Source organism: Primulina tabacum, chromosome 7, assembly GCF_025594145.1.
Source record: "Primulina tabacum isolate GXHZ01 chromosome 7, ASM2559414v2, whole genome shotgun sequence".
NCBI classification, from domain to species: domain Eukaryota; kingdom Viridiplantae; phylum Streptophyta; class Magnoliopsida; order Lamiales; family Gesneriaceae; genus Primulina; species Primulina tabacum.
In genome coordinates this window covers 10,168,912-10,195,700 of record NC_134556.1, presented here as the reverse complement: position 1 = coordinate 10,195,700, position 26,789 = coordinate 10,168,912, and the positions used below count along the sequence as shown (strand labels likewise).

Below are 26,789 nucleotides of genomic sequence, written 5' to 3'. Positions count from 1 at the left end.
ATATATATATATATATATATATATATATATTATAATCCAACAATGCTTTTCTTTTTAAACTATGAATAGTTTGATAAATTTGCAATATGATTTCTCAATTATAACAAAAGTAAAAACTCCATTATTTTTAATGTGTTAAATTTTTTTAAAATAGGCATCACTACATATATTTATAGTTAAAAAAAATATTGAACATGTTTGAGTTCAACCTAGATTCAACAATTTTTGAGCCAACTCAGATCGTGTACACTCATAAACTGTACAGACAAAACTTAGCTGACAAAATCAAGATCAACACTAAAGTATATGGATATAATTATTAATTATCCTTTGATATTATTAGGAATGTCACTGTGTCATACATTTAAACTCGTCTCGAATACTTTAAACGGGTGGGAGTGTCTAGAAATAAGTTTGGGATGAATAAAAAGTTATATATATTATAATGTTATGTTGGATATTATTAGGAATGTCAGTGTCTTTTGCATTTAAACTCGTCTCAAATACTTTAAACGGGTGAGAGTGTCTGGAAGTAAGTTCGGGACGAATAAAAAGTTATATATATAATACAGTTGTAAATATTGAAAATTAGTGTGTGATGATGTAGGTAATGATGTATTTTATTTTTGGATTATTTGTAAAGATTTCCTATAAATAGATCTCTCATTTGTGAAGAAAATCACAATTGAGTAGAGAGAAAAATATTATAAAGTGTGTAGTTTGGTAAAAATTTTGAGAGTTTGAGATTTTTACTTTTTACCATAAATTTTTACTTTTTCACAACACGTTATCAACACGAAGCTCTAAAAGTCCTCCATACTTTTCCAAGCTCCAAACAGAAGAAAAAGGTAACAAAAGTAATAATATTTATTTTACTGTTATTTATTTATTGTGTATATATTTAATATATAATATAATGTTATTATTAGAAATAATAAAAATAAATTTTTCAAAAACTTGTTATAAATCCTGTGAGGATGTTAAGACGACATCCCACACTCCCGGTAAGGGATACGACAAGTATAAAAGCCTATAAGATTTTTAAACAAAATATCTTATGACACCCTATTACAATAATGTGATATGATATACATAATTATTTAAACATGACTAATATTATATACACCATATTATTACCATAAAATTATACAAATACATAAATTTATTTTTTGTACACCAACGGTCATAAACGGTAACAAACGGCTAGTTTTTTCCCTATAAATATCATCTCACAAACACATTCAATCACTCAGACTTTCTCTTCTTCTCTAAAAATTATTCTTCATTAAATTTTTCGAAGAAAAAAGAAGATGGCTTTCTCAAGGTTATTTTTAATTATTTTGGTTATCATACTCACGAGTCTTTTATTTATCGGAGAATATCCTCCTCGTGTGTTTTCTTTATTTTTACAAATGCTTGTACTTGTTGTTTATCCATTACGTTGTATTGCAATATTCATTAACTAATAAAATGCATCGTAATTTTTTTAGTACCACCATGTCAAATTTGACAAAGCTCGAATTTGTTGCGCTCGACATCACGGGAAAAAATTATATGCCATGGACTCTCGATGTAGAAATGCATCTTGAGTCATTGGGTCTAAGTGAGACAATAAAAGAAAATGGCATATCGACATCACAAGAAAAGGCAAAAGCCATTATATTTTTGCGTCGACATCTCGACGAGGGATTGAAATGTGAATATTTAATTGACAAGATCCCATGACTTTGTGGAAATGATTGATAGAAAGATTTGAACATACAAGGGAAGTTATACTTCCAACCGCCCGTGATGAATGGAATATGTTAAGATTCCAAGATTTTAAGAAAGTCAGTGATTATAATTCAGCGATGTATCGAATAATCTCGCAGCTAAAATTTTGTGGACATGAGGTCACAGAATCGGAAATGCTTGAAAAAACATTTTTCACGTTTCATGCATCAAATATTACTCTACAGCAACAATATAGAGTACGTGGATTTGCGAGATATTCTGAACTCATCGCCTGTCTTCTTGTGGCGGAAAAGAACAACGAGCTATTAATGAGAAATCATCAGTCCCGACCCACTGGATCAACAGCATTTCCAGAAGTAAATGCTGTAAGTAAAAATGAATTTAAACCTGGAAACCAAAATCAAATTCAAAGACAAGGTTTTGGTCGAGGTCGAGGTCGTGGACGTGGACGTGGACGTGGAATTGGCCGTGGTCGTGGTCGAGGCCGTGGTTTTGAAAACAATAGAGATAGTTATTTTTATAACTCATCTCAAAAGAGCGTCCCAAACCATCCACAGAAAAGGCATCATGAGAATACAAGTGTTAATGAGAATCACTCAAAAAGATATGAAAGTTCTTGTTTCAGATGTGGTACTCCAGGACATTGGTCCAAAATTTGTCGAGCCCCTGAACACCTTTGTAAACTCTATAAAGAATCATTAAAGGGGAAAGAAAAAGAGACCAACTTCACTGAACGCAGTGACCGTTTGAGTGATTCAACTCATTTTGATGCTGGTGATTTTATGAATGATTTCTCTGGAAATGATCAATATGTTGGTGGGATAGAAATGAACAATATTGATGCTGCAGATTTTCTCAATGATTTCTCTGAAAATGAACAATATAGTGGTAGAATATAAATGTACAATAATTTATTTTTCATGTATTCATATAATAATGTTTTATTGTAAAATTATGATATGTGTTATATTTAAATATATATTGCCAGTAATTTTATTTCATTGCATATTTGTTTGAAGTTCAAAAATGAAAAATGCTATGAGCAAAGCTGAAGTTTGCATACCCGATAGTGGTACAACGCACACTATCCTCCGAGATAAAAGATATTTCTTGGAACTAAAACCAACAAAAACAACAGTGAATACAATATCAAGTCCTGTAGACTTGATTAAAAGATGTGGTAAAGCACAATTTTTGTTACCTAATGGTACAAATTTTTTGATCAATGATGCTTTATATTCACCACAATCGAAAAGAAATTTGTTGAGTTTTAATGATATATATTCCCATGGGTATGACACTCAAACAATGAATGAAGAGAATGAGAAATATATGTGTCTTATCACATATAAATCAGGAAAGAAATATGTGATTGAAAAACTACCAATGCTCCCTACTGGATTGCATTAGACACATATAAGTCCGATTGAATCAAACATGGTAGTTGATAATTCTTCAATATTAACCAATTGGCATGATCGATTGGGACATCCTGGTTCAACAATGATGCGAAGAATTATAGAAAATACACATGGTCATCCGCTGAAAGACCAGAAGATCTTTCAGAATAATAAGTTTCAATGTAAAGCATGTTCTCTTGGAAAACTTATTATAAGACCATCACCAGCCAAAATCCAAACTGAATCACCAATGTTTCTTGAACGTATTCAGGGTGATATTTGTGGACCAATCCATCCACCATGTGGACCATTCAGATACTTTATGGTATTGATTGATGCCTCCAGCAGATGGTCAAATGTATGTTTATTGTCAACTCGAAATGTTGCATTTGCAAGATTACTTGCTCAAATAATAAAATTGAGGAATCAATTTCCCGATTATACAATCAAGAAAATTAGACTTGATAATGCTGGTGAATTTACTTCCCAGACTTTCAATGATTATTGTATGTCTATGGGAATCATTGTTGAGCATCCTGTTGCTAATGTACATACACAGAATGGATTGGCTGAATCATTGATTAAACGTCTGCAAATGATTGCTAGACCAATGATTATGAAAACAAAGCTCCCTATTTCTATATGGGGACATGCAATTTTACATGCAGCTTCATTAATTCGCATCAGACCAAGTGCATATCATAAATACTCCCCATTGCAGCTTGCATTTGGTAAAGAACCAGACATTTCTCATCTGAGAATTTTTGGATGTATGGTGTATGTGCCTATTGCACCACCGCAACGAAAGAAAATAGGACCTCAAAGAAAGGTTGGAATTTATATCGGTTATGATAGTCCATCAATCATTCGATATCTTGAACCTCAGACAGGCGACGTGTTCACAGCACGTTTTGCTGATTGTCATTTTAATGAGGAAATCTTCCCAATATTAGGGGGAGAACAGAAACATACCGAAAAGAAAATTATGTGAAGGCCTATGAAATCCGTGCTTGAAAATTTGCGGAAAAATTAAAAATTTTCTTTTAAACTAAATGAAGTATCAAATTCATAAAATAAACTGTTAAATAATGTTTAATGTTTAAAAATAGCAGCGGAAGAATTTAATGTTTGCAAAATTAACAATTTAAGAACATCCAACAACTGATAAAATTGTTTGAGGAATAAAACAATAAATGCTGAACTGAGGTCCTCGGGTGCCACTACTGCCGACCTAAGCTGGCTCACTGGTCCCCGCCCTCGGCCCTGACCTCATCGGTACCTACAACAATCAAGTCTAGTGAGCCTAAAGACTCAGCATGCATATATCGTAGGTAACGAGAAAAATATAATTTGCATGGATAAAATATCATGTCATGAGGCATTCTGAGAATAACTTGTACTGAGCAATTTAATACGTGCATAACTGAACTGAAAACTCATAGTAAAATGTTTGCTCCTTGGAGCCCTGTACTGAAATAAAGTATAATAATTTTCTGGTGAGATTATGGTCTACGCAAGTGGCCCCTGCACTGAACTGAACTGATCGGTAACTGGCTACCGGGGGAGTATCAAACTGAACTGACCGGTCACTGGCGACCGGTGGTACCAAACTGAACTGATCGGTCACTGACGACCGGGTAAATAATGCTCCCATAATAGTGAATTGACCACAAGCAATATCGCATAAATCTCAAAAATAAGTATTTTCTATTTTTATGCACGTAATAAAATTAAATGACATAATGAAAATATCCTGTATATTTTACCAACTGGATTGGATCGCTTTCAGGCTCGCTGCAACCTAAATATGCAATAAAAATATCCAATAGCTTTTACTTGACCAAACTATGCAATTAAGTTTGAAAATGCGACAATTACGTCTAACGACTTCGTATTTAATCATGACTCCGAACCAACCCGAACCAACACTGAACTGACGTATAGTCATGATTAAAATACGCTTAAAATTATAAACTAATGCTCCTAAAATGATGAGGGTCGAAATCTAGGTGAAATAGATGCCAAAACATGAAACGCTCTTTCGAGAGTCAATTTGGCACACCGCACCGTAAATTCTCGTACGACCTCAAAAATGATCCGAATCACGAACGGTAAAAAACACGACCTTCCTAACTTGATGAGGCACTGTCCAGTCCAAGGCCATAGGCTAAAAGCCAACCAAGAACTCAAACGAGCCTCCGAACCGTCACAGCAAGTTGCTGTCAAATTCCAGCAGCAGCAACTTCGCTTGCATCGCGTCGTTTGCGAGACTTTTGGCCATTGGGGCTTGAACCACCGACCATAGCCTCTCAACAACATCCCAAGGAATGATATGAACCATGGCTAAGGGCCCTAGGCCAGCCACAATCCGAACCATACCAGAAACACGGCCACACTCCTAGCCGAGAATGAAATCTGCGCGCTTGGGGGGTTTCGCTTCGTTCGTTGTCTCTTGTCGTTCCAGTGGCCATTTTATTGACCATGGCACGATTTAGACATCCAGTGGTATGGTATGAACCGTGGCTAAGGGCCATAGGCCAACCAAGATTCACACCACACCATTAAAAAACCGAGGGACACATGCAGAATTAAAAAGGGGCGAAGGGGCTGTTCTTGCTTTGGGTTTAAAAACCGATGCAACCATGGACCAAGCCTTGAAAGGACGACTTGGTCACGTCTTAGACATAACAAGGAGATGTTCTAACCATGGCTATAGCCCCTAGGGCAGCCACAAGCAGAACGTCACCCTTTTTCACAGCAAACAAAAAAATCGAATGGAGAAGGGGCATGCTTGGGGTGTTGCTGTCACATGTGAGTTTCCAGCATGTATGGGACTGGACGAATGGACCAACATGGTCTTGACACACCCTAGTACGTGTCTATATGCAGCCTCGAGCCCCTGGAGTCGAGCCAGCCACCTGAATCATCAACAACACAGAAAACGTGAAGCACAAGGGAACACAGAAAATTCTGTACACACTATTTTCGAAAATGGGTTGAACAAATTTCGGTTTTCATGCAGCAAATTCATGAGTTTGATGTGTATTAAAAATACTACTATGGCTTGATTGAGGTTTGAAAGAAATAAAGACATGCCTTGGTTTTCGTTTGAAAGAAAAACGAAAAGAATAGACGATACGGCGCGGAGGAGACGGAGTGCACTTTTCTACCTAGCTTTCCTTCGATTTTTCCCTCTTGTTTTCTCTACTTTTCTCACGGTTTTTTCCCTCTCTGAAATGCTCTGAATTCTCTCCAATTTTCGGTGGTTGAGATGGGGAGGAAGACTAGGGAAAATATATGGGAAGATTGCAAGATAAAGGGAGAAGAATAATCTTTTTATCCTAGTTTATTTGCTAGATAGGAAACAAGAATGATATCAAAGATTTTGAGGGGATATTGGGGGTCGATCATGGTGTCTAGGTGTAAGGGAGAAATAGTGCTTAATTAATAAATGGGTAGGGATTTAAAAGTTAGGAGAATATTTACCTAGAAAATTTTAAGAGAAGGATAATTAAGAAATGAATTGCCAACTAATAAAATCTTTTTAAAATAAAAGAAGGGGCCGATAATTTCATATAAAATGGAGGGAAACTACCTCTTAAATATTGCATTTTTAATCTTTAGTGTTTTATCTTCCCATTAAATGTTTTAGAGAATTAAAGATTTAATTATTGAATTTTATTTACTGCTTATCTCAACTTATTTAAATTAATTCCTTGAACATTATTTTTACACTAAATCACCTTATTATTAATCTTAAATAAATTTTAGGAATGTTTTCTAAATATTAAATTTTATCTCTTTACTCAAACTCCGGTCCGGCCTCACTTCATTAACTGCAAAGCTAACAATTAAACTACAGAATAAAATAATTAAATTTAAAGAAAAAAATTTAAATACTCATGCAATAAAAATCATTTTAATTTAAATACTAGGAATTATGCATGGCTTAAATACGTAGTCTAATTTACGGGTTCTACAAATTACATGGCATGTATCATCATTGTTACATCTGGATCCAAGAACAAAACAATGTGAAAAAGATGTACAGCAAATTGTGCACTTGCAAAGAATAGCAAATCAAATACCAGATGCATTTGCAGACACAAAAGGGGTAACTAAATCATATATACATGCTGCAAATGCTCCTGCTCGAATTGAAATTTCGAAGAAACAAATTGAAGATACTCATGATGTCATTAAACGCCTGAAGCGTGGAAGGCCAGTAGGTTCCAAGGATAAAAATCCTCGAAAAAGAAAATTCATAGAGAAACACGATGATCACAAAATAAAGAATGATGTTCCTAAAGAAACACACGATGATCACAAAATAGAGAATGATGTTCCTGAAGAAACACATGATGATGAATATATTCTATCAGAACCACAAACTGACGAGAATCATGAAATCTCTATCCATTACATTAATACTGGAAAAATATGGAACCGAAAAGATATAGAAGAAATTGATGATATATTTTCTTATAATGTGGCAATCGACATCATAAATGATAATGAAGATCATGAACTAAAATCTTTTGGTGAATGCAAAAATCGGCATGATTGGATAAAATGGAAAGAAGCCATCCAGGTTGAATTGGATTCGTTAAATAAACGTAATGTTTTTGGACCTATAGTCCTTACACCTGAAGGTGTAAAACCTGTTGGATACAAATGAGTTTTTATTCGAAAGCGAAATGAGAAAAATGAAATAGTAAGATATAAAGCTCGACTTGTTGCACAAGGTTTTTCTCAAAGGCCTGGAATTGATTATGAAGAAACGTATTCTCCCGTGATGGATGCAATTACGTTTCGGTATTTGATTAGCTTGGCGGTATCTGAAAATTTAGAAATACGTCTTATGGATGTTGTTACAGCTTACTTATATGGATCACTTGATAGTAATATATATATGAAAATCCCTGAAGGATTAAAGATGCCTGAAGTACAAAGTTCAAAACCCAGAGAATGTTATTCTGTGAAATTACAAAGATCATTATATGGGTTAAAACAATCCGGTCGAATGTGGTATAATCGACTAAGTGATCACTTGATGAAAAAGGGATATGTAAATAATTCAATACGCCCTTGTGTTTTCATTAAGAAAACAACATCCGGATGCGTAATTATTGCTGTATATGTTGATGATTTAAACATCATTGGAACGAATAAGGAAATTCAAGAAGTTGTGTCATACTTGAAGGAAGAATTTGAAATGAAGGATCTTGGAAAAACCAAGTATTGTCTGGGTTTACAAATTGAACAAAAAGAATGTGGAATGTTTGTTCACCAGACAAATTATACAGAAAAGATCCTTAAACGTTTTAACATGGATAAATCAAATCCTTTAAGTACTCCAATAGTTGTTAGATCATTAAACATAGAAAAGGATCCATTCCGACCATGTGAAGAAGATGAAGATATTCTTGGTCAGAAGTACCATATCTAAGTGCTATCGGTGCCCTTATGTATCTTACAAATTGTACAAGGCCTGATATATCTTTTGTCGTAAATTTGTTGGCAAGATTTAACACATATCCAACAAAGAGACACTGGAACGGAATTAAACATATATTCCGTTATCTACGAGGAACGACAGACTTGGGACTTTTGTATTCAAAAGATGCTAATCCAAGTATAATTGGTTATGCCGATGCTGGATACTTATCTGATCCACACAAGGCACGTTCCCAAACTGGATATGTTTTTACTCGTGGAGGCACTGCAATTTCTTGGCGTTCACAGAAACAAACGCTCGTAACAACTTCATCAAATCATGCCGAGATTATTGCACTACATGAAGCAAGTCGTGAATGTGTGTGGTTAAAATCAATGACCCAACATATCCAAATCTCATGCGGATTATCATTCGACGAGAAGCCTGTGATACTATATGAAGATAATGTTGCATGTGTTGCTCAAATGAAAGAGGGATACATAAAAAGCGACAGAACTAAACATATTCCTCCTAAGTTCTTCGCATTCACCAAGGAGCTAGAGAAGAATAAATATATTGATGTTCGTCACATTCAATCAAGTGAAAACTCATCAGATCTCTTCACAAAGTCACTTCCTACGTCAATATTATAAAGTGCGTAGTTTGGTAAATTTTGAGAGTTTGAGATTTTTACTTTTTACCATAAATTTTTAATTTTCACAACAAATACATTATTATTATGTTATTTTAATATCTAACCTTAATTCATAATATTTTCGTGTTTTTGTTGCCAACTTATTAATTTATGGTTTAAATATAACGCACATTGAAATGGAAGAAGAATCGTCAGTGCCCCAATTTCAGAACGTATGTTACCCTCGATTCTCTTGAGAAGAATCAGTACCCGGGAAGCCTATAATTCTTCTCAACGATTACCAATTTTCCCTCGAATATTTGGACTTCTACTGATTCTATTTATCCTGCTCTAGGAACTTGAATTCCCGGAATATCCTCGTTGGTTTTTAATTTGCGCAATCTCTTTTTCCTTGATGTTTGAAAGCCCGTGTCATTTTTCGGCCAATTTTAAAGAATTTGATGATTCAAGAATTTTCTGCTATAGGGTTTTCGCCATTTTTCCTTTTTGTTTGCCATGGGAGATTTATCTAGCTTCCGAAAACGAGGGAGTGATTATTGTCAACATTCACCAGCCTCAGTTGTATCTCCTTTTGACCACTTTCGCATTTCGAAGAAACACAGACTTTCAGGTCCCATGGATCAAAGGGCTTCTGATTTTCACCGGTCCGGAGCTTCAAATTATGTGGTTTCAAGAATTAATCGGTATCCAGATTCTAAAATTGGTTTCTGCAGAGAAGTTCATGCCCCCATAAGGAGTAGTCGATTTGGGTTTTCGCATAGAATAGAAAGAGGTGAGACTAGTGTTGGTTCTAAAGAAAGTTCAGCTGAAAAAATGAAAATTCTACTCGGAATATATGAAAGCAGAAAGAACCTTGCCATGGAAAGTTTGAGGTACATTACCCAAGACGAGGCTGCAGTGTCACTTCGGTTAGGGAATGGAAAAGAGGCGATTGAGATTGACGGGGACGAGGAGAACAAAGTTGTTGTTTCTGATGATTCGAGTGTTGAGGAAGTAGAGATGGTGAAGAAAAAACTGCAGTCCTTGAATTCTTCGGTGGTTACAGATTTAAGCAATGAGCATGCCAAGGTGGATGTTGTGGAGAAGATGATGAACTTAATGCAGCTTGAGCACGAATCTGTTGATAATGTTGTTCCAGCTCATAAAACTCTGTATGATTCTTCACTCAGGAGAAATGATAAACTGAATAGCTTATATATTGAAATAGGACTTACTGAAATGCAGTTTCGAAGACAACTTTTATTGAGACCTCTCAAGTATACGAGGAAAAAAATGAGGGTGTGGTTTTCCGTCTTACTTTTTCTTGGAAAATGCCTTTTTTCCACTTGGATTTACTGTTATGTTTGTTATTGAGACACTGTTGTTTCTAATGTTGGGTTTGTTATTCGTCGATAAATAGGATGTGGCAGAAGAATGTTTTGCTCCTCTTCGTGTAGAGGAAGCGGCTGATGTCAAAAGTGCATTGTCGTCGAAATCCAATAGGTATTAGTTCGAAATCTGCAATTGCGTGTATTTTGTGTGGTTCTACTTACTAGTCACGCCTTTTTATTCTTGTCCAACTTTAACAGGGGAAAGGTTTTGGTGAGTCATGAGACTTCAAACATTGATATTACAGGGGAAAAATTTCAGTGCTTGAGACCAGGGGGATGGCTTAATGATGAGGTAATTTTATGCAAGCATTTGTGTATGTAGCGAGATTTATGATTAGGTTTATGAAGCGTGATATGATCTTTTGGTATGCAGGTTATTAATTTGTATGTAGAATTACTGAAAGAACGGGAAAAAAGGGAAACACAGAAGTTCTTGAAATGCCATTTCTTTAACAGTTTCTTTTATAAAAAGGTATGCACACCCACCCCATTAAGTTCTTTCATTTTTCAACACACCAGTGCTTTCAAATTATTCTATCATGTGGGGACACATGCCTACGACCTGTTATTATTTTTTAATGTGATCACGTTCATTTCTTATCGGTATAATTTTACATTTCTGTATCTGGTTTGTCCCATGTTTTTTCTCAGCTGATTGCTGGTGGAGGGTACAATTTTCAATCAGTTCGAAGATGGACTACGATAAAAAAGCTTGGATATAGCCTCTTAGACTGCGATAAAGTATAGTTCAAGGATGCTATTTTTAAGTTGATAATACTCTTATTCTGGGCTAATCTTGTCAAAGTTAATCTCGTTCATTTTTTAATTTTGTAGATTTTTGTGCCTATCCACAAAACAAACCATTGGTGTTTAGCAGTTATCAACAAAAAAGATGAAAAGTTTCAGTATCTTGATTCACTCAAAGGGGGCGATAATAAAGTGATAAAAATGCTGGTATGTTTCCTTGTTGTTTAGGACGCTTCCAAATTTTATTTATTGATTTTCTTAAATGAATAAATGAGTATAGCTGAGATGGATTTCTATCTGGGTTCTAATCTTTTTTTCTCTTCTTTCACTTTTCTTTCCTCATTTCTGATTGGGGTATGTTCATCACCTGTTTTAAGGGAACCGAGAACATAACTGTTGGTAATACTCCGAAACGATATCGATCATGATGATAATATAGTATTAGAATTGCAGAATAAAATAATCAACAAGAATACAAAGATTTTTCGTGGTTCATCCTATATAGGTTACGTCCACGGAACTACCACAAATCTTTACAACAGGAAGAAATATTACAAGTGTTTACAGCAAAACACTCAATATCTCACAGTCCCTAACCCAGAGCATAACCGACAACATATTTAATCTAACTTACACAAGAGTACCTCTACACTCGAGAAAAAACACTCTTTTTTATCTTTGCTCTTTATTTTACAATGCTGGAAGCTTTGTTGGGATGATCTGAAATGGTTGAAGGACGTATCTATTTATAGATGCAAATTCTCATAAACAATTGATTGCGCAGCATGTCATTTTTGACAAATCATGCCATCACCACCAACCATTATAAATGCAGGGTGATGGCAGCTCCTACCACTTGAATACTTGATTCCAATCATGACTTAACACCTATATTGCATGGATACTTGTACGGGTATCTTGTCGAATACGATACGGCGATACAGGAAAATTTTGAAAATATATGAAACGATACGGTCAGGATACAATAATTATGAAAAAATATATATATATTTGGTATCAAAAATTGTAGAGATATACATATTTATATAAATATATTGTAGAAATATATATACATATTTATGTAAATATATATAATGTACAACTTCAAAGTAGTAATTTAATTAGAAAAATAAAAAAAAGTTCCAATTTTTTTTACAGAAACGTATCCAAAAACGTATCAATCTCTTCCAGATAAATTCCTGCTATTAACATATCATCTACATATAGTAGTAGAATGATATAAGAGTCATCAAGCTGCTTCACATAAAATCAGTGATCAGCCTGACACCTCATGAGACCATTTTTTCTCATGAATTTATCAAACTTCTTGTACCACTGTCTTGGAGTTTGTTTGAGTCTGTACATGCTCTTTCTGAAGTTTGAACACTATTTTCTCTTTTCCTCGTACTTCAAATCCCCATCGCTGTTTCATATAAATTTCTTCATTTAGGTAATGATCGAACTTTTCTTGCACTGTAAAAATCCAAATAAAATTTAATATTTTATGCTAGAATAAATCGCAAGTGCACGAGTAAACTAGTTATAATATAGCGTACGGAGTATGGATATCGTCTCACATAGACTGCATCACACCATTGTTATTTTCAAAAATTAATCTTTAATAAATCGTAGATGAGAATTTGAATTGTAAGTTACCTAATAAATTCAAGGCAAGATGTACTGCAATAAGTAAATAAAGATAGACAATTTAAAATGAATTTTTAAAACCAATTGGAAGCAAAATTTGTTAGGAATCTCGATTCACCTAACCTTTACTAATTCATATAATCGACTTCGACTTTTGTTCCGGCTTTTGACGGGATCCCCTAAAATATTAACATTTTCTCTCAAGATATGCTAGACTAACTCAACACGATGAAATAATTAAATGTCTTTAACAATTTATTAAAGGTGAGTTGCATCCATAATCATCGAATCCCCTTGCCTTCGACCTAGTGGACTATAACTATCAACATATATTTGTCTATGCAAATTGTTAATCCACAGATTGTGTTACTCATTCCTATTGCAAACTATTCTTTCGATTAATTTACAATTTAATATATTATCAAAGTTTGGTAGGCTTCTATAATCAAGAGAAAAATAATAACACAATCAAGCATACTGCAAAGTCGACTGTTTAATTATATAAAACAATGTTTCGGGATAAGATCTCCTTAAATCCAAATAAATAAAAGATTTAACTACTAAACATAATCAAATATTCAAACAATAATTAAAATAAAGTTTTCAAACTAAAAATACTCTAGGAGATGAAGAATAGAAGACATGTTGCGCGAAAATCTCGAATTCTTCAAGTTCCTCGACTCCAGTTTCTTTTCCTCGTGTGCGGCGGTGCTCTCTAGCTGATAAAACTCTCCAAAGTTATGAAAATCTCATTAAAACCGTGGACTAGGACTTTTCCAAGTTGGTGTCATCAAGAAAGTTGGAAAGAAATCAATAGAATTTTTTCTTTTCTGATGGCTCGCCCCAGCGCGCTCTCTCCGCAAATTCTTCTTTTTCATATTTCTCGCGTGCGTTAGGGCTGCCAGAATTGCTCGCTCCAGCGCTCTTGGCTCGCGGATCAGCTCTGTTTTTCTTCTTGTGCGCGCTAGGACAGTCAATTTCAGCCACCCCAGCGCGTCTGGATCGACTTTGGCCTTTGAAATACACATTTTTTTTATCACATTGCCAACAATTCAACCCAAACACATGAAAAACAAATACTATACGTGACATATAATAAAAACAACTAAATATAGATGCAACCTAAACGAAACATGCATGAATGTGACTCAAAATTACACAATAAAATATGTAAAAGCCACACATATCAGGTCACCATGAAAAAACGCCGTCTTTACATCTAACAGCTCCAGATGTAAATCTTCTTTTGCCAATAATCCAAGTACAGTCCTGATAGTAGTTAACTTAACTAGTAGAGAGAAAATCTCATTGTAATAAATGTCTTCCTTTGTTGAAAACCTTTTAAAACAAGTCTTGCCTTGTACCACTTGGTACCATCATGTTCTTCTTTTAACCAATACATCCATTTGTTATCTAATGTTTTTTTGCCTTGCGAAAGTTCTGTCAACTACCACGTTTGATTGGATGACAGTGAATCCATTTCATCTTTAGTGAATCCATTTCATCTTCCATGCTAACTCCTACTTGGTTGGATCGTCATTTTTCATTGTCTCTTCATAGGTCTGGTGCACCTTTGTCTGTAAGCAAAATATAGTAAAGTGCAGTATATCTCAGATGATTTAATTGTTTTCAAAGATCTCCTGAGTTCAATCACCAGAATTTGTGGGTCATCACCTTGTGCAGTTGCTTCTTCGTTTTCCTGATTACTGCTTTTTGTCATCAGTCTTCTTCACTTCAGAAATTCATCTCCAGCTCCAATGCTTGACTTGTCCTTGTAGAATACTTGCTCATTGAAGATATAATCTTTGCTCTGAATAATCTTCCGATTTTGGTCATCCCAAAAACGATAACGAAACTCTTTATCTCTATAACCAATCAAGAAACACTTCTTTGATTTATGATCAAGTTGGTTCTGCCAGTTGAATCAATATGAAAATAAGATAAACATCCAAACACTTTAAAAAAGAAAGGCTTACTTCTTTGCCGCTTCATACCTCTTCGGGTATTCTGCTGTCAAACATTACCGAAAGTCCTCTGTTGATCAGATATGTTATGTTAACAGCATCAACCCAGAATGATTTTGGTAATCCAGAATGCAATCTCATAATCCTATCACGTTCATTCAGGGTCATGTTCATCTTTTCAGCTACACCATTTTGTTGAGGTGTACCAGGAATGATTTTTTTTATCTTGATCTCGTTTTGTGTACAATATTTTTTGAACTCGTCATCTTCGTATTCACTACCATTATCATCAGATCGTAAGCACCTCATCTTCAAGTTGGTTTCATTCTCAACCATGGCTTCCATCTTTTAAAGGTCTCATAAACATCGGATTTATTTTTCAGGAAAAAAACCCAATATTTCCTGCTTAAATCGTCGATAAATGTGACATAATATCTTGATCCTCCAATGGATGTCATGGGATGGTCATACATCTGGATGAACCAGGCTCCAACTTTCCTGCTTTCGGTTCTCTACCGCCTTTTGAGAAGCTCATATTTTTTTTTCTTTTCAAATATACAACTTTCACATAGCTTGTGTTCAACGGTCTTTAATTCCGGTAGCTTCTCTTTTGATACAAGCATCTTCATTCTCTTCTCTCACATGCCCAAGCCTACAATGCCATAGACTTGAATTAGCTCCAGCATCAACGACTGCCAATGTATCTCTGCAACTGAAAGTCATATAAAGTGTTCTATTTTTCTTTCGTCGAGCAACAATCATGAATTTGTTCACTTTCCAGGAATAGGCATCGTCGCCAATGGTCACATTATGGCATTCGTCATCGAACTTGTCCCACTGAGATCAAATTGTGTGTCAATGTCAATTTCGGTATATGCCTAACTTTGTTAATTTTCCAGACAAATTCATTTGACATCTTCATCCGGACATCACCCATGCCAACTATTTCCAAAGGTTTTCCATCAACCAGGAAAACTTTTCCGTAATTGCTGGTGATATAATTAATACATCACGATTACCAGTTGTATGAAACGAAGCTCCTGAGTCCATAACCCAATAATCAATCGGGCTTTCCATTGATAGTAATAGAACATCATGTACCTCATTAGTAACAACATTTGAATTATTCTTTGTTGATTTGCAATTTTTTTTTTTTAAGTGATCAGTCTCACCACTGCAGCACTGCTCCAGCACTTAAAATTCTTTTCGAAGTTGCTTTTGTCTTTTCCATTTTTTGACTTGGATCTACCGCGTATCGGTTAGAACTCTTTTTGCCACTTGTGCCCCTTCATCTGTTCTCGAGATTTAAAGCAGATATCAATGATGTTCCTTTCACCCAAATCCATCCTGTGAACTTCTTCAGCAAGAATTTGATCTTTGATATCAATGAATTGTAGTTTTCTTTTTCCAACAAAGTTGCTAACCACTTCCCGCTTTGGTTCCCAAACATTTGGTAAAGACGCCAAAAGATTAAGTGCACGAATCTCATCATCAAAATTAATTTCAACCGGTGTTAACTGAGAAACAATCGTGTTCAACTCATTGATGTGTTTAGACACCTAAGCACCTTCTCCCATTTTCAAGTTGAATAATTTTTCATGAGATGTACTTTTTTGTTTGTTGATGGTTTCTCGTAAATGTCCGATAAAATGGACTTCATCTCTTTTATGGTTTGTACTTCCGCCATGTCATGTGCCACATTCTTCGTCAGGCTCGATTGTATTTACACCCAAGACATGTCGGTCAGGGAGCTCAATCATCATCCTCCATGTTTTCTGGTTTCTTTCCTGATAGAAGGTTGGTCTTGCTATACATATAATCTCTAATCTGTAACCGCTCCCGATCCACCATCTCTGGCCATCGCTTCTCTAGCCTTACCAAAAAAATTTAAAAAAAAATTTTGATGTGGAAGATAGGATAGAGCTGCAACCACGGAGCATACTCAGAATTCTAAAAAATTTTACAACAAGGTTCTGATATCAGTTGTTGGGTAATACATTGAAACGATGACGATCATGGTGATAACTGATAATATAGTGTACCAAAATTGCGGAATAAAATAATCAACAAGAGCACAAAGAGTTACGTGGTTCACTCAATATTGCTACTTTAAATCCTTATAACAAGAAGAAATATTACAAATATTTACAACAAAACACTCAATATCTCATAATTCCTATAACCGATAATATATTTTCTCTAACTCACACAAGAGTTTTATTCTGCAATGCTGAAAAGTTTGTTGGGATGATCTGGAATGGTCGACGAGACGACAACGTATCTATTTATAGATGCAAATTCTCAGAAATAATTGAATGCACAACTTGTAATTTTTGACAAATCATGCTGCCACCACCAACCATCATAAATGCAGGATGATGGCAGCTCAAAACGCACACGCAAAATTGTCCTTGAAGATAATAATTGGGATCTAAACACCGTTTCTAGCTGTAGGTTTCCGTTCAGCTCATCTCTTAGACAATTGGTATGGTGTATCTCCTAGCTGTACATTGTGTTCTATGTTTATTTATGCACGATGCAGGGGAACAATATCTGATCTATCAATTCTTGCCATTTTTATTTTGCAACCTGGATTTCGTCTTGTTTTCCTGTTTATCTGAGCGCATTTATTTTGAAGTGCAGGCCAGATACTACGTTGATGAGGTGAAGGACAAGAGTGGCGAAGACATTGATGTTAGTTCATGGGAGGAAGAATTTGTCGAGGATCTACCAGAGCAGGAGAATGGGTAGGAGCTGGAACTTTTCCAGAAACTCTTCTCTCCTTTAACAGCAAGAAATTTAAATTATCTCTCTCCTGGGAACATGCCATTGAAATAATTTGAATAATTTTACTTCTGGGAACATGATATTTTTCAAAGAGATCCTTCCCATTCACGACGAGACTCTTCCACCCTGAAAATGAAAATCGTTTTCTAACGTGATGGGCTGCCATTGGGAAAAACCAATCCCTCCAAGAAAATAGATTTTTCTTTGAATTCAATTTTCTTATGTTTGGTTAGTTTCTACAGGTATGACTGTGGCATGTTCATGCTCAAATATGTCGACTTCTATAGCAGAGATATAGGACTGTGCTTTAGCCAGGTAAGCAAGTTCTTATGCATCACAATTTCCTGTTTGATGCAACCTAGTAGTATATTGTATTTTTCTTCTGTAGGAAAACATGCCATATTTTAGGCTAAGAACAGCTAAAGAAATTTTGAGGTTGAGAGCGGATTGACAAAGACTGGGCTTTTAGCTGTGAAAATTTATGTGAAGAAAAACATTGAGCTTCTAGCTCGTGCATTTTTTCGAGGGATGTGCATGCAGCATCTGCGCTTTTGTGCTCGTATTCAAGTCCAAGTTTTTATTTTTTTGAGGGATGTCCATACAGCAGCTGTGCTTTCGCACTCGTATTCAAGTTTAAAGCATTGGAACATGCTAGAAAGTGTTCTATATGCTCCACCTAGAGGCATTGATTCATTATAATCGAACGGTGTTGCAGTAGTGCGTGGGGGTTTCATTAATTTTCCATGCAAGTTATCCATCAAATACAACAGAGTGGAACTTGTTCTGTAATTAGTACCTCTTTGTTCTATTGTTTGAGTATGACATGGGGAAAGTGGGACAAAATCTTCAAAGAGCAATGAACATATAATAATATATATTATAAGAAGAAAAGGAAAGCCAATAATGATGCCCGCCGCTAGGCTCCCACCGATTACATCGTAATCACCTGAGACCTCCCGGGGGCCGGACCACAAAGGAGAACTCCATGCAACGAGCATTCCGAAATTGAAAATAATCCCTCAGTTCGGATCATAGAACTGCCTTGTCCCGATTGAACTGGAATTGGTTCACCCGGTCAAGCTCTTGGCTAAAAAAGATTCACATATCAGATAAAAAAACTGTGTGAACAGGTGAGCTGTGGATTTAACAGTGTAGTGATTCAGAAGGTTCTCACCTGTTCAAATTGATTTTTTTTAGTTAGCCTAAGAAAAGACACAGTAGGTAAAGAAACACATGTCAACTTGAGTTTGAATAGCGTTTATCATTAACATGGTAAAAAATGGAATTGATTGCTAATGAACAAATTTAAACTAAGATCTTAAAATAAGGCACTGAAGTAGTGAGTGCCCTTGACTTCCGATCAACACTTTCCTTCAAACCAATACCAAAGTACAAGAATGTCGGATCGATGGAGCCATCCTTGTAGTAAGCAAAAACACGAGGGAGCAATCATCACACATGCTCTCTCCCACAAAACTACGAAAAGAACACTGTCAAGTCGCACATGCCCAGGTGTTTTTTTGGAGAAAACAATGACCCAACTTAGTGCTATTACTTACAATTGTAGTTCTTTGAGCTTAGCCAGCAAAAACTTAGTAGCCCTCTCGATGTTCTTCTTGAACAACACTTATTGCTCGCCTTCAAGATTGGGTGTCAACAGCTTGATGTACTTATTGACGTCTGCTACAAACTACTACTTGTCAAAAGAAGGTTGTTCCTGCGAAAGCATGCATTTTCTCCGAGACCAACTTTGAATTTCTCATAAACAACGCATCTCATGATCTGAGCAAGGTACGTACCTGAAGTCTGAATCTGTCAACAATGCCAACTACTTTAATGCCTTGGTCATCAACACCTTCGTCCTCTTCACCGCCCTCGGCAGAGGGTTCGCGCCAATGTCCACATCAAATGCACCCGTAGTAACCCACTAGGATTCATGAAAATAAATTTTACCAAGTCATATATTGTAATTGCATTTGGCAAAGAAAGCGTAATGCAAAAGCAAAAAGAGTCCATGAGTGTGAAATAAGAGGAGAAATCAAATTAACTTTTCCTCAACTTCCCAAAGAATCCCATTCTCAATTTGCTTGTATGGAAACGAGTCTGAAAGAAGTTCATCACCTGAAACATGCAAAATACAAATTTAATAAACAAACATAAATCATACTAGATAGATTTAAGACATGCTGACCCAATAGATTCACAAAATATACAAACACCAAGTATTAAACAACTTTCAGTATTAAGACAAGAATCTCATTAAAATATGGATCAGTCACACAAAGACAACGGGAAAACATTAAATTTGAAAATACATTAAACATTGTAAATAAAAATTAACCCTTTCAAGCAAAACAATTTTTTTTTGGAAAAAATATATTCATTAATAGTCGAAACACAAAATGACCATCGGAGAGTAAACTTTCTCATTCACGAAAACCGTGTTTTTTGTTGATCCCATTTGCGACAACTTGAGATAATAATATGAAAATAAAGTATAAAACTAGACACCGAGATTTACGTGGAAAGCTCCTAAAAATTATTAGGGTAAAAACTACAGACAATATGAAAATAATTCCACTATAATTATTTTATGGTGTACAATCACTCACTGTGTTTTCTAATACAACACACTCTATCTTAATACAGAAGAACAAATACCTCGCAAATATTATAGAACTAAGCACTCAAATAGTATGAGATGAGAGAAAAGAACTGAGAATTGAATGATTGAAATGAGGGAGGGGTGCTCTCCTCAGAGCTCCTTCAATGCGTATTGTGACTGTCATAAATATGAAAACCACAAACTATCATCCATCCGTTAGAGTAGGTGCCCAGCAAGCCAATTTGTGCCTTGAACTTTTGTTGATTCTAATGTAAAACGATCTTTATTTTAATAATATTTTACGATTTTATTGATTACGGCATTATGCTTTATCAGTATATAAATGCAAGCTGTATAGATAAATTTCTTGAATATACAATATGTACCATGAGATCTGCTGTAACGTACCGTACTTTTTACTATTTAGAATTTGCGGACAAATTAAAAATTTTCTTAAATACTACATGAACTTTCAAAATTCGATAAAACAAATGTTCATCCTCAAAAATCGTTGCAACAAAAAAAATCTCAAAGTAATGTCTGCCAAAAGTATTTGCTTGGACCTCACACCGTAACATAAAATCAGAGTATTTAAGAATTGCAAATATCCTTAAAACATGGGCGGTTCTCGGGTCTAGCCTCCTGCTCAGTCCAAGCCTGCTCCTTGGTCCCCACCCATTGTCTCCTCGAAAACATCCTCACCTGCATCGATCAAGTCTAGTGAGTCTAAAGACTTCACACGTATAAACTGGAGATAACGAGTACTACGTAATAAAATCCACATATAACTTTAAAATAGAACGTACATACTTAAAACTTGAACTTGCATATTAAAAACTGAACATCGTACATACATACTTAGATGTGCCATCAACATAAACTTTTCTTAAACGTGCTTGCATACTTGAACGTACTTAACCATACATAGCTTCATCATTTTGCGTAGAGGATGTTTCAAAGCAAGTGACTCATAACATAATTCGCCTGATCAGACTAAACCACAGTACTGGGCTGACAGGGACGTATCCATTGCCACATACATGAGATCCCCGTTAATAATTTAACGGGCGGATTGATCCTCGTTCATAATTTAACACTTTCCAATCCTGATCTAAACCCGTTCATAATTTAACGGGGTGGAGAGGTCCTCGGCCACGTTCACCGACTTCCAAACCCATTCATAATTTGGTCACAAGACATTTAGCATACTTAAAAAACTTGAAATATTTTCTTTTGCACGTCATATACCTACTTTGAAACGTCTGCTTATTCGTTTTCTTAAAAAGGGCTAGATTTTTTTTTTAAAACCTCACTTAGCATCGGTCGAACCATAAAATATTTTTGACATCATTTTAAAAATAAACGTCCAACTGCCAATTAAAAATCCAAAGGAAAATATTTTAAATCATAAAATCGTCAGACATTTTACCAACCTAAAAACATTATTTGAAAAGTATAGCCCATACTATAACTTCTCAAAAATCTCTCATAACATAAATAAAAGGCGTAAAAGTATCTTTAGCATTACTTAAAATCATAAATAATAACTAGCGCGGAAAACTAGCGTCGGTCCTCGGGTTATATGCACCTTCAGTCCAGTCAGATCAACCATCAAGACCTCCATTAACATTATCATAATCACCTGCATCAATCACACCTAGTGAGTCTAAAGACTCAACACGTCATATTCTTGATAACGAATAATACGTAATACAATTAACATATAACAGTGAAAAATACTTGTACTTTAAAATATCGTTTTCATGAAGATGCATAAACTTAAAACATAACATTTTCGTAAACATTTTCGTGATGCATAAAACTTTAAATAAAAACGTTTTCATAATCTTATGCATAAACATTTTCATAAACATATTCATATTCATATTCGTATTCATATTCATATTCATGTTCGTGTTTGTTGAATTCAGATCGTGATTGTGACTCGTATTCTTAATCGTATTGGGCGATGGATCCATCTACATGTAACCACAGTACTGGGCGGCGGGGACACCAGCGACACTCTCACCCGTCAACTGGGCCTTGGCCAACGTATTAACATATTCGTATTCGTATCACGTATTCGTATTCGTATCTGTATCCAAAGAAATACGATCGTCGGGCTCCCACTGGGACCATAACCCTCACGATATTTCCAACATATTTAGTCACAATCCTTCACATCCTTCAACATGTCATATTCTCATCACTTAATAAAAACATGCACATAATATCATTTTATTTTTGAAATCAAGCATGCAACATATCTTTTAAATGTCCAATTTAAAGTCATAAAAATCATAGACATTTAAAAATCATAATTTAACATATAAAAATTCATAAACATCCATAATCATTGAAAATAATCATATTATCATATAAAATAGCATTCAGGACACTGCCATGACGTTTACTAATTTCTAGGTGTAAAATGACCGTTTTACCCTTGGACGTAAAATTTCTCGTTTTTGTCATTTTCTTAATTTCATTAACTCTAACATGTCCTAAATAATTATTTAAGCCTACCTGAATTTTTTCATATTTTTATTTAGCATAAACGAGGACTTTTAAATAAATCTTTAAATGTGACGTATTAATGCGTTTTATTCTCGAATTAAACCAAACCTTAATATAAAATTCCCAAATTGAAAACTTAGACTTCTAATAATTATTTAAGTTTAAATATAATTTTTTCATAATTTTATAAAGCTAACAACTAGGCGTTTCAATTAATTCGTTAATTAGCGTTTCGTGAGGCGATAAAATCCCGATTAAATCTAAAACTCATTATTTTGATCTTAAATTTTAAACATAGCATTTTTAATATTTATTCTACCTTTCCAAGTCATGAGCCACCCCCGTGGACCCTTGATCAATTTTTCCTTCTTAAATTTTCGTTTTTGACCCTTCGACTGAACGCACCGAGCCATCTCCCAATTTACTCGAGCCACGCCCAAGCCACCTCAAGCCAACACCTAGCCAACCCATCTAGGGACCCTACTGTGCAAGCCCAGCCCGAAAACCAGCCCTGGCCCTGCTCCCAAAACCTGCTGAAACTTGAGCCACTATTCTGCATGTGTGTGTGAGTGCCTTCCCGCTTGTGTTATGTTTCCTAGTTGCCTAGGACTCTTCCAACCATCTAACCACTGACCACCCATGACCCTTACTGACCCTAGACCACGCTCAAACCCGTGCCAGCCCAGCCCAAGCCCCTGGACCAGCGCACAAGTCGCCTGAAAAGTTCAGCAGCCTGCGCGCACAAGCTGTCCTCAAGGTGCCTCTCTCCTCAAGGTGCCTCTCTCACGTTTTCTGATGCTATGCCTCTAACCCTCGAGCCAACCCTTGAACCATCCCCTCAAGCACCCTTCTAGGACCCTAAAGACCTAACCTAGCCCCTGCCCAGACCCCCTGGCCGAGCCTCTTCCTTCCTGCGCAGCAGCACACCCTGCGCTACCCCTTGCTGTCGGGTGGCTTGGGGAAGAGTCCTTGTGCTCTTGGGCTCTTCCCTAGCCATCTAACTCGAGTCCTAGCGTGGCTAGGACTCATCTCATGACCCAACCACGTCCTAGCCCAGCTTTGGTCGAGCCAAAACCAAGCCATGCAGTGGTTCCCCTCATAAACCGCACCTTGATCTTTAAATCATGCAGCTTAGGTTCCAGCTTATTTCTCTTCACGTTTGCAGCGTATTGAGGTGATTAAGGACTCTCTAAAACATGTAAAAACATCCCTTAACCCTTTCCTAATCATGGCAGCCCCTTTTACACATATAAAACATGATTTTGGAAATAAAAAACACAAGTTTGGAACACATAGACATGTAGTTACGAAAATTCAACTTGTGTGCTATGTTTTTCTTTAAAAATTATGCATAAACAATTACTATGGTGTGATGATGAGTAAAAAGAGAATATGGCGTGCCTTTGCGTTTTAAATGCACGAATAATCGTTGACGACGAAGAACGGATCGGAACCTTGGCTTTTTCTTGCTTAGCACCCTTCGAATTTTCCCTTGAAATTGTGAGTGTGTGCCGTGGGGTTGAGGGTGGTTGGGAGAGAATTTTCAGAAATAAAAATTGGGTGGCCGATTGTTGATTGTAAAGTGAGGGTTTTGGCGTAAGTTAATTACATAATATATAGTTAATTAACCACTAATTAAGCTTTGACCCATTAAGATATTAATTAGGCCCATTTAAGCTCATTAGAGATTAATTAAAATATTAAAAATAATTTTGCTTAAATAAGTTTGTGAATTTATTAGCCGGATTGCGAAAACGTTCGCATTTTTGTTGAAAAACCAACAACGATAAAATTTATGTTCCGGCGTATAAATTCACCTCAAAAACTCCTTATTTTCAAAAATAAGAAAAAGCAATACCCTTATTTAAAATAAGTAAAAACAAGTATTTAATACGAACATTTTTCATTTTTTTTTCAGCCCTCAGTCTCCGTTCCTCGATCGCCACTTGAATAACCTTTTAAAAATACATTTTAATGCAACAATTTAGAAAAATATTTTTTAAACATGTACAAATGCACAACATAATTAATTAATGTAATTAAAACATTTAATTAAAATACATAAAGAATTTAATAATTGCATACATGTGGTTTACGTGGACTTTAAAATTTTCGGGGCGTTATATACTTGGCGTTGAGAGATTCGTTGGATCTCGCTTGGGGTCGTTGCTGTAAATACTAATCATGAACTCAACACTTAACTTGCATAACTTAGGCGTAGGTATTCGTACTCACCACCGAATTCAATAAATAACTTAAGACATTGTATAACACTCGGGACTTGAACTAATTTAAATCATCGTACTAACCCAAGACATGAAACTCCAAGACAAAATAAGATTTTCCCAAAAATGTGGAGTACACGGACCCCATTCATGGGTCCGGGTAGGGGTCCGTGTAGGTGCGCAAAAAGGAATACTCGGGAAGAAGAAGGGACGCGGACCCCATGCCCAGGTCTGGCTCCGGGTCCGTGTAGACTCGGTAAAATTTGTCGTGCAGAAGGGGAAGGCCACGGACCTCGTGCCCTGGTCCGTGTGGGGGTCCGTGTAGGCTCGCAAAAATGGCACCAAGGAGAAAACGAAGGCACGGATCCCGTGCCAAGGTCCGTGTCCGGGTCCGGGTACCTGCGGGAAGTGCAAACTCACGAAATTTCAATACATGCAATACTTATCATTCTAGACTCAATTGTACGGACCATGAACCGACACCCCGAGACCCATCCTAGCATGCCATAACATCGAACCAACTTCGCACAACGCCCAAAGCAATGACGTCCACCCTACAACACATACAATTCAAAAACGTGGCAATTAACACCAACTCGTTTCCTACGACCTCTAATGCATTTGAGTGCCTATCGACACTAAACGACATATCAAATAACATTCCAACATCATACTAAGCATACCTAGACGCAGCAACGATCACCCGTCGATCTCCAACGAAGCCTGCAACCATAAAATCTCAAGAACACATGAATGCATAATTCTCTGAAAACGTAGTTTGAGCAGTCCCATGAAAAATTCCATAACTCACTCAATGTTTATCCAAATATTTCGAATTTACTGTCAAATCGAAGGTATCGAAAATTTCTACAATTTTCATGTTGAAAGTTTTCTCAGAATCACGACTGAAAAATCTCAGTTTTAAAAATGACAGCAAAAAAGAGATTTGAGATCTAAAACTCATATCAAAACTGATCCAAACCGTTTTCCGCTCAAACAACGAACAACATACATGAATTTTTATGCATAAATAACAACACAACGCATAATATGACGAGATCAATGCATCAATAACAGAATATACGTGCCTTTGATGATTAGAAATACCGTGATGACGATACCGAAGCGGAGATTATGTGAGGATTGATCCAGGACGAACGTGACGCTAAAATCTTTGAAGAAAACACACAAAAATTGCTGGAATTTAATGGGGAAGTGGGCGGCTGCTTCTAGGAGTAAGAACCCTAGTTTTTGCTCTCTCAAAATAAAAATCTGAATAGTGAGTTGAGTGTGTGTGTTTAGGCGCTTTTTAGTGTGTGTAAAAGTGTGTGTGCGTGTGATTAGTAAATTAAGGAGAGTAAAATTTGCTTAATTATTAATTAGCAACAAATTTAAAAGAAAATACTAAATCTCCCTCAACTTTAACAAAATCTCTAATTTAAATTAAAACACACAAAAGTGCTAATTTTAAAAGTTTCAAACTCTTAATTTACTAAATAAATAAATTAGATTTTAAAATACTAACAACTTAATAGATTGGTTAAAATGCCCCAACCTCTACTTAAAATAAAATGTCACCTTTAAAATCGCCAAAATCATCACCGGTCTCTTTTCCTCGATCCCGCCTCGAGTAATCGCCTGAAACATGAAACTTGAAAAAAACATTTTAACGTGCATCACATATACATTAAAATAATGTAA

General features: G+C 35.8%; 1 protein-coding gene and 1 pseudogene across 2 annotated transcripts; one reads left to right on the top strand and one right to left on the bottom strand.

Annotated features, from left to right (window-relative positions):
- Positions 1 to 9,404: 9,404 nt before the first annotated feature.
- LOC142551129 (ubiquitin-like-specific protease ESD4) lies at positions 9,405 to 18,611 on the top strand. Of its 2 annotated transcripts, XM_075660189.1 has the most exons (9): positions 9,405 to 10,504; positions 10,626 to 10,708; positions 10,795 to 10,888; positions 10,970 to 11,068; positions 11,248 to 11,337; positions 11,431 to 11,550; positions 17,598 to 17,701; positions 17,984 to 18,056; positions 18,130 to 18,610. In XM_075660189.1, the coding sequence occupies exons 1-9, from the start codon at positions 9,722 to 9,724 to the stop codon at positions 18,190 to 18,192; spliced, it is 1,509 nt and encodes a 502-aa protein (XP_075516304.1). In that variant the 5' UTR covers positions 9,405 to 9,721; the 3' UTR covers positions 18,193 to 18,610. The 2 variants fall into 2 exon arrangements, with proteins under 2 accessions (XP_075516304.1, XP_075516303.1); XM_075660188.1 differs by having other exon boundaries at positions 17,984 to 18,611.
- Positions 18,612 to 19,046: 435 nt separating this feature from the next.
- LOC142550553 (translationally-controlled tumor protein homolog) lies at positions 19,047 to 24,535 on the bottom strand (annotated as a pseudogene).
- Between the last annotated feature and the right edge of the window lie 2,254 nt (positions 24,536 to 26,789).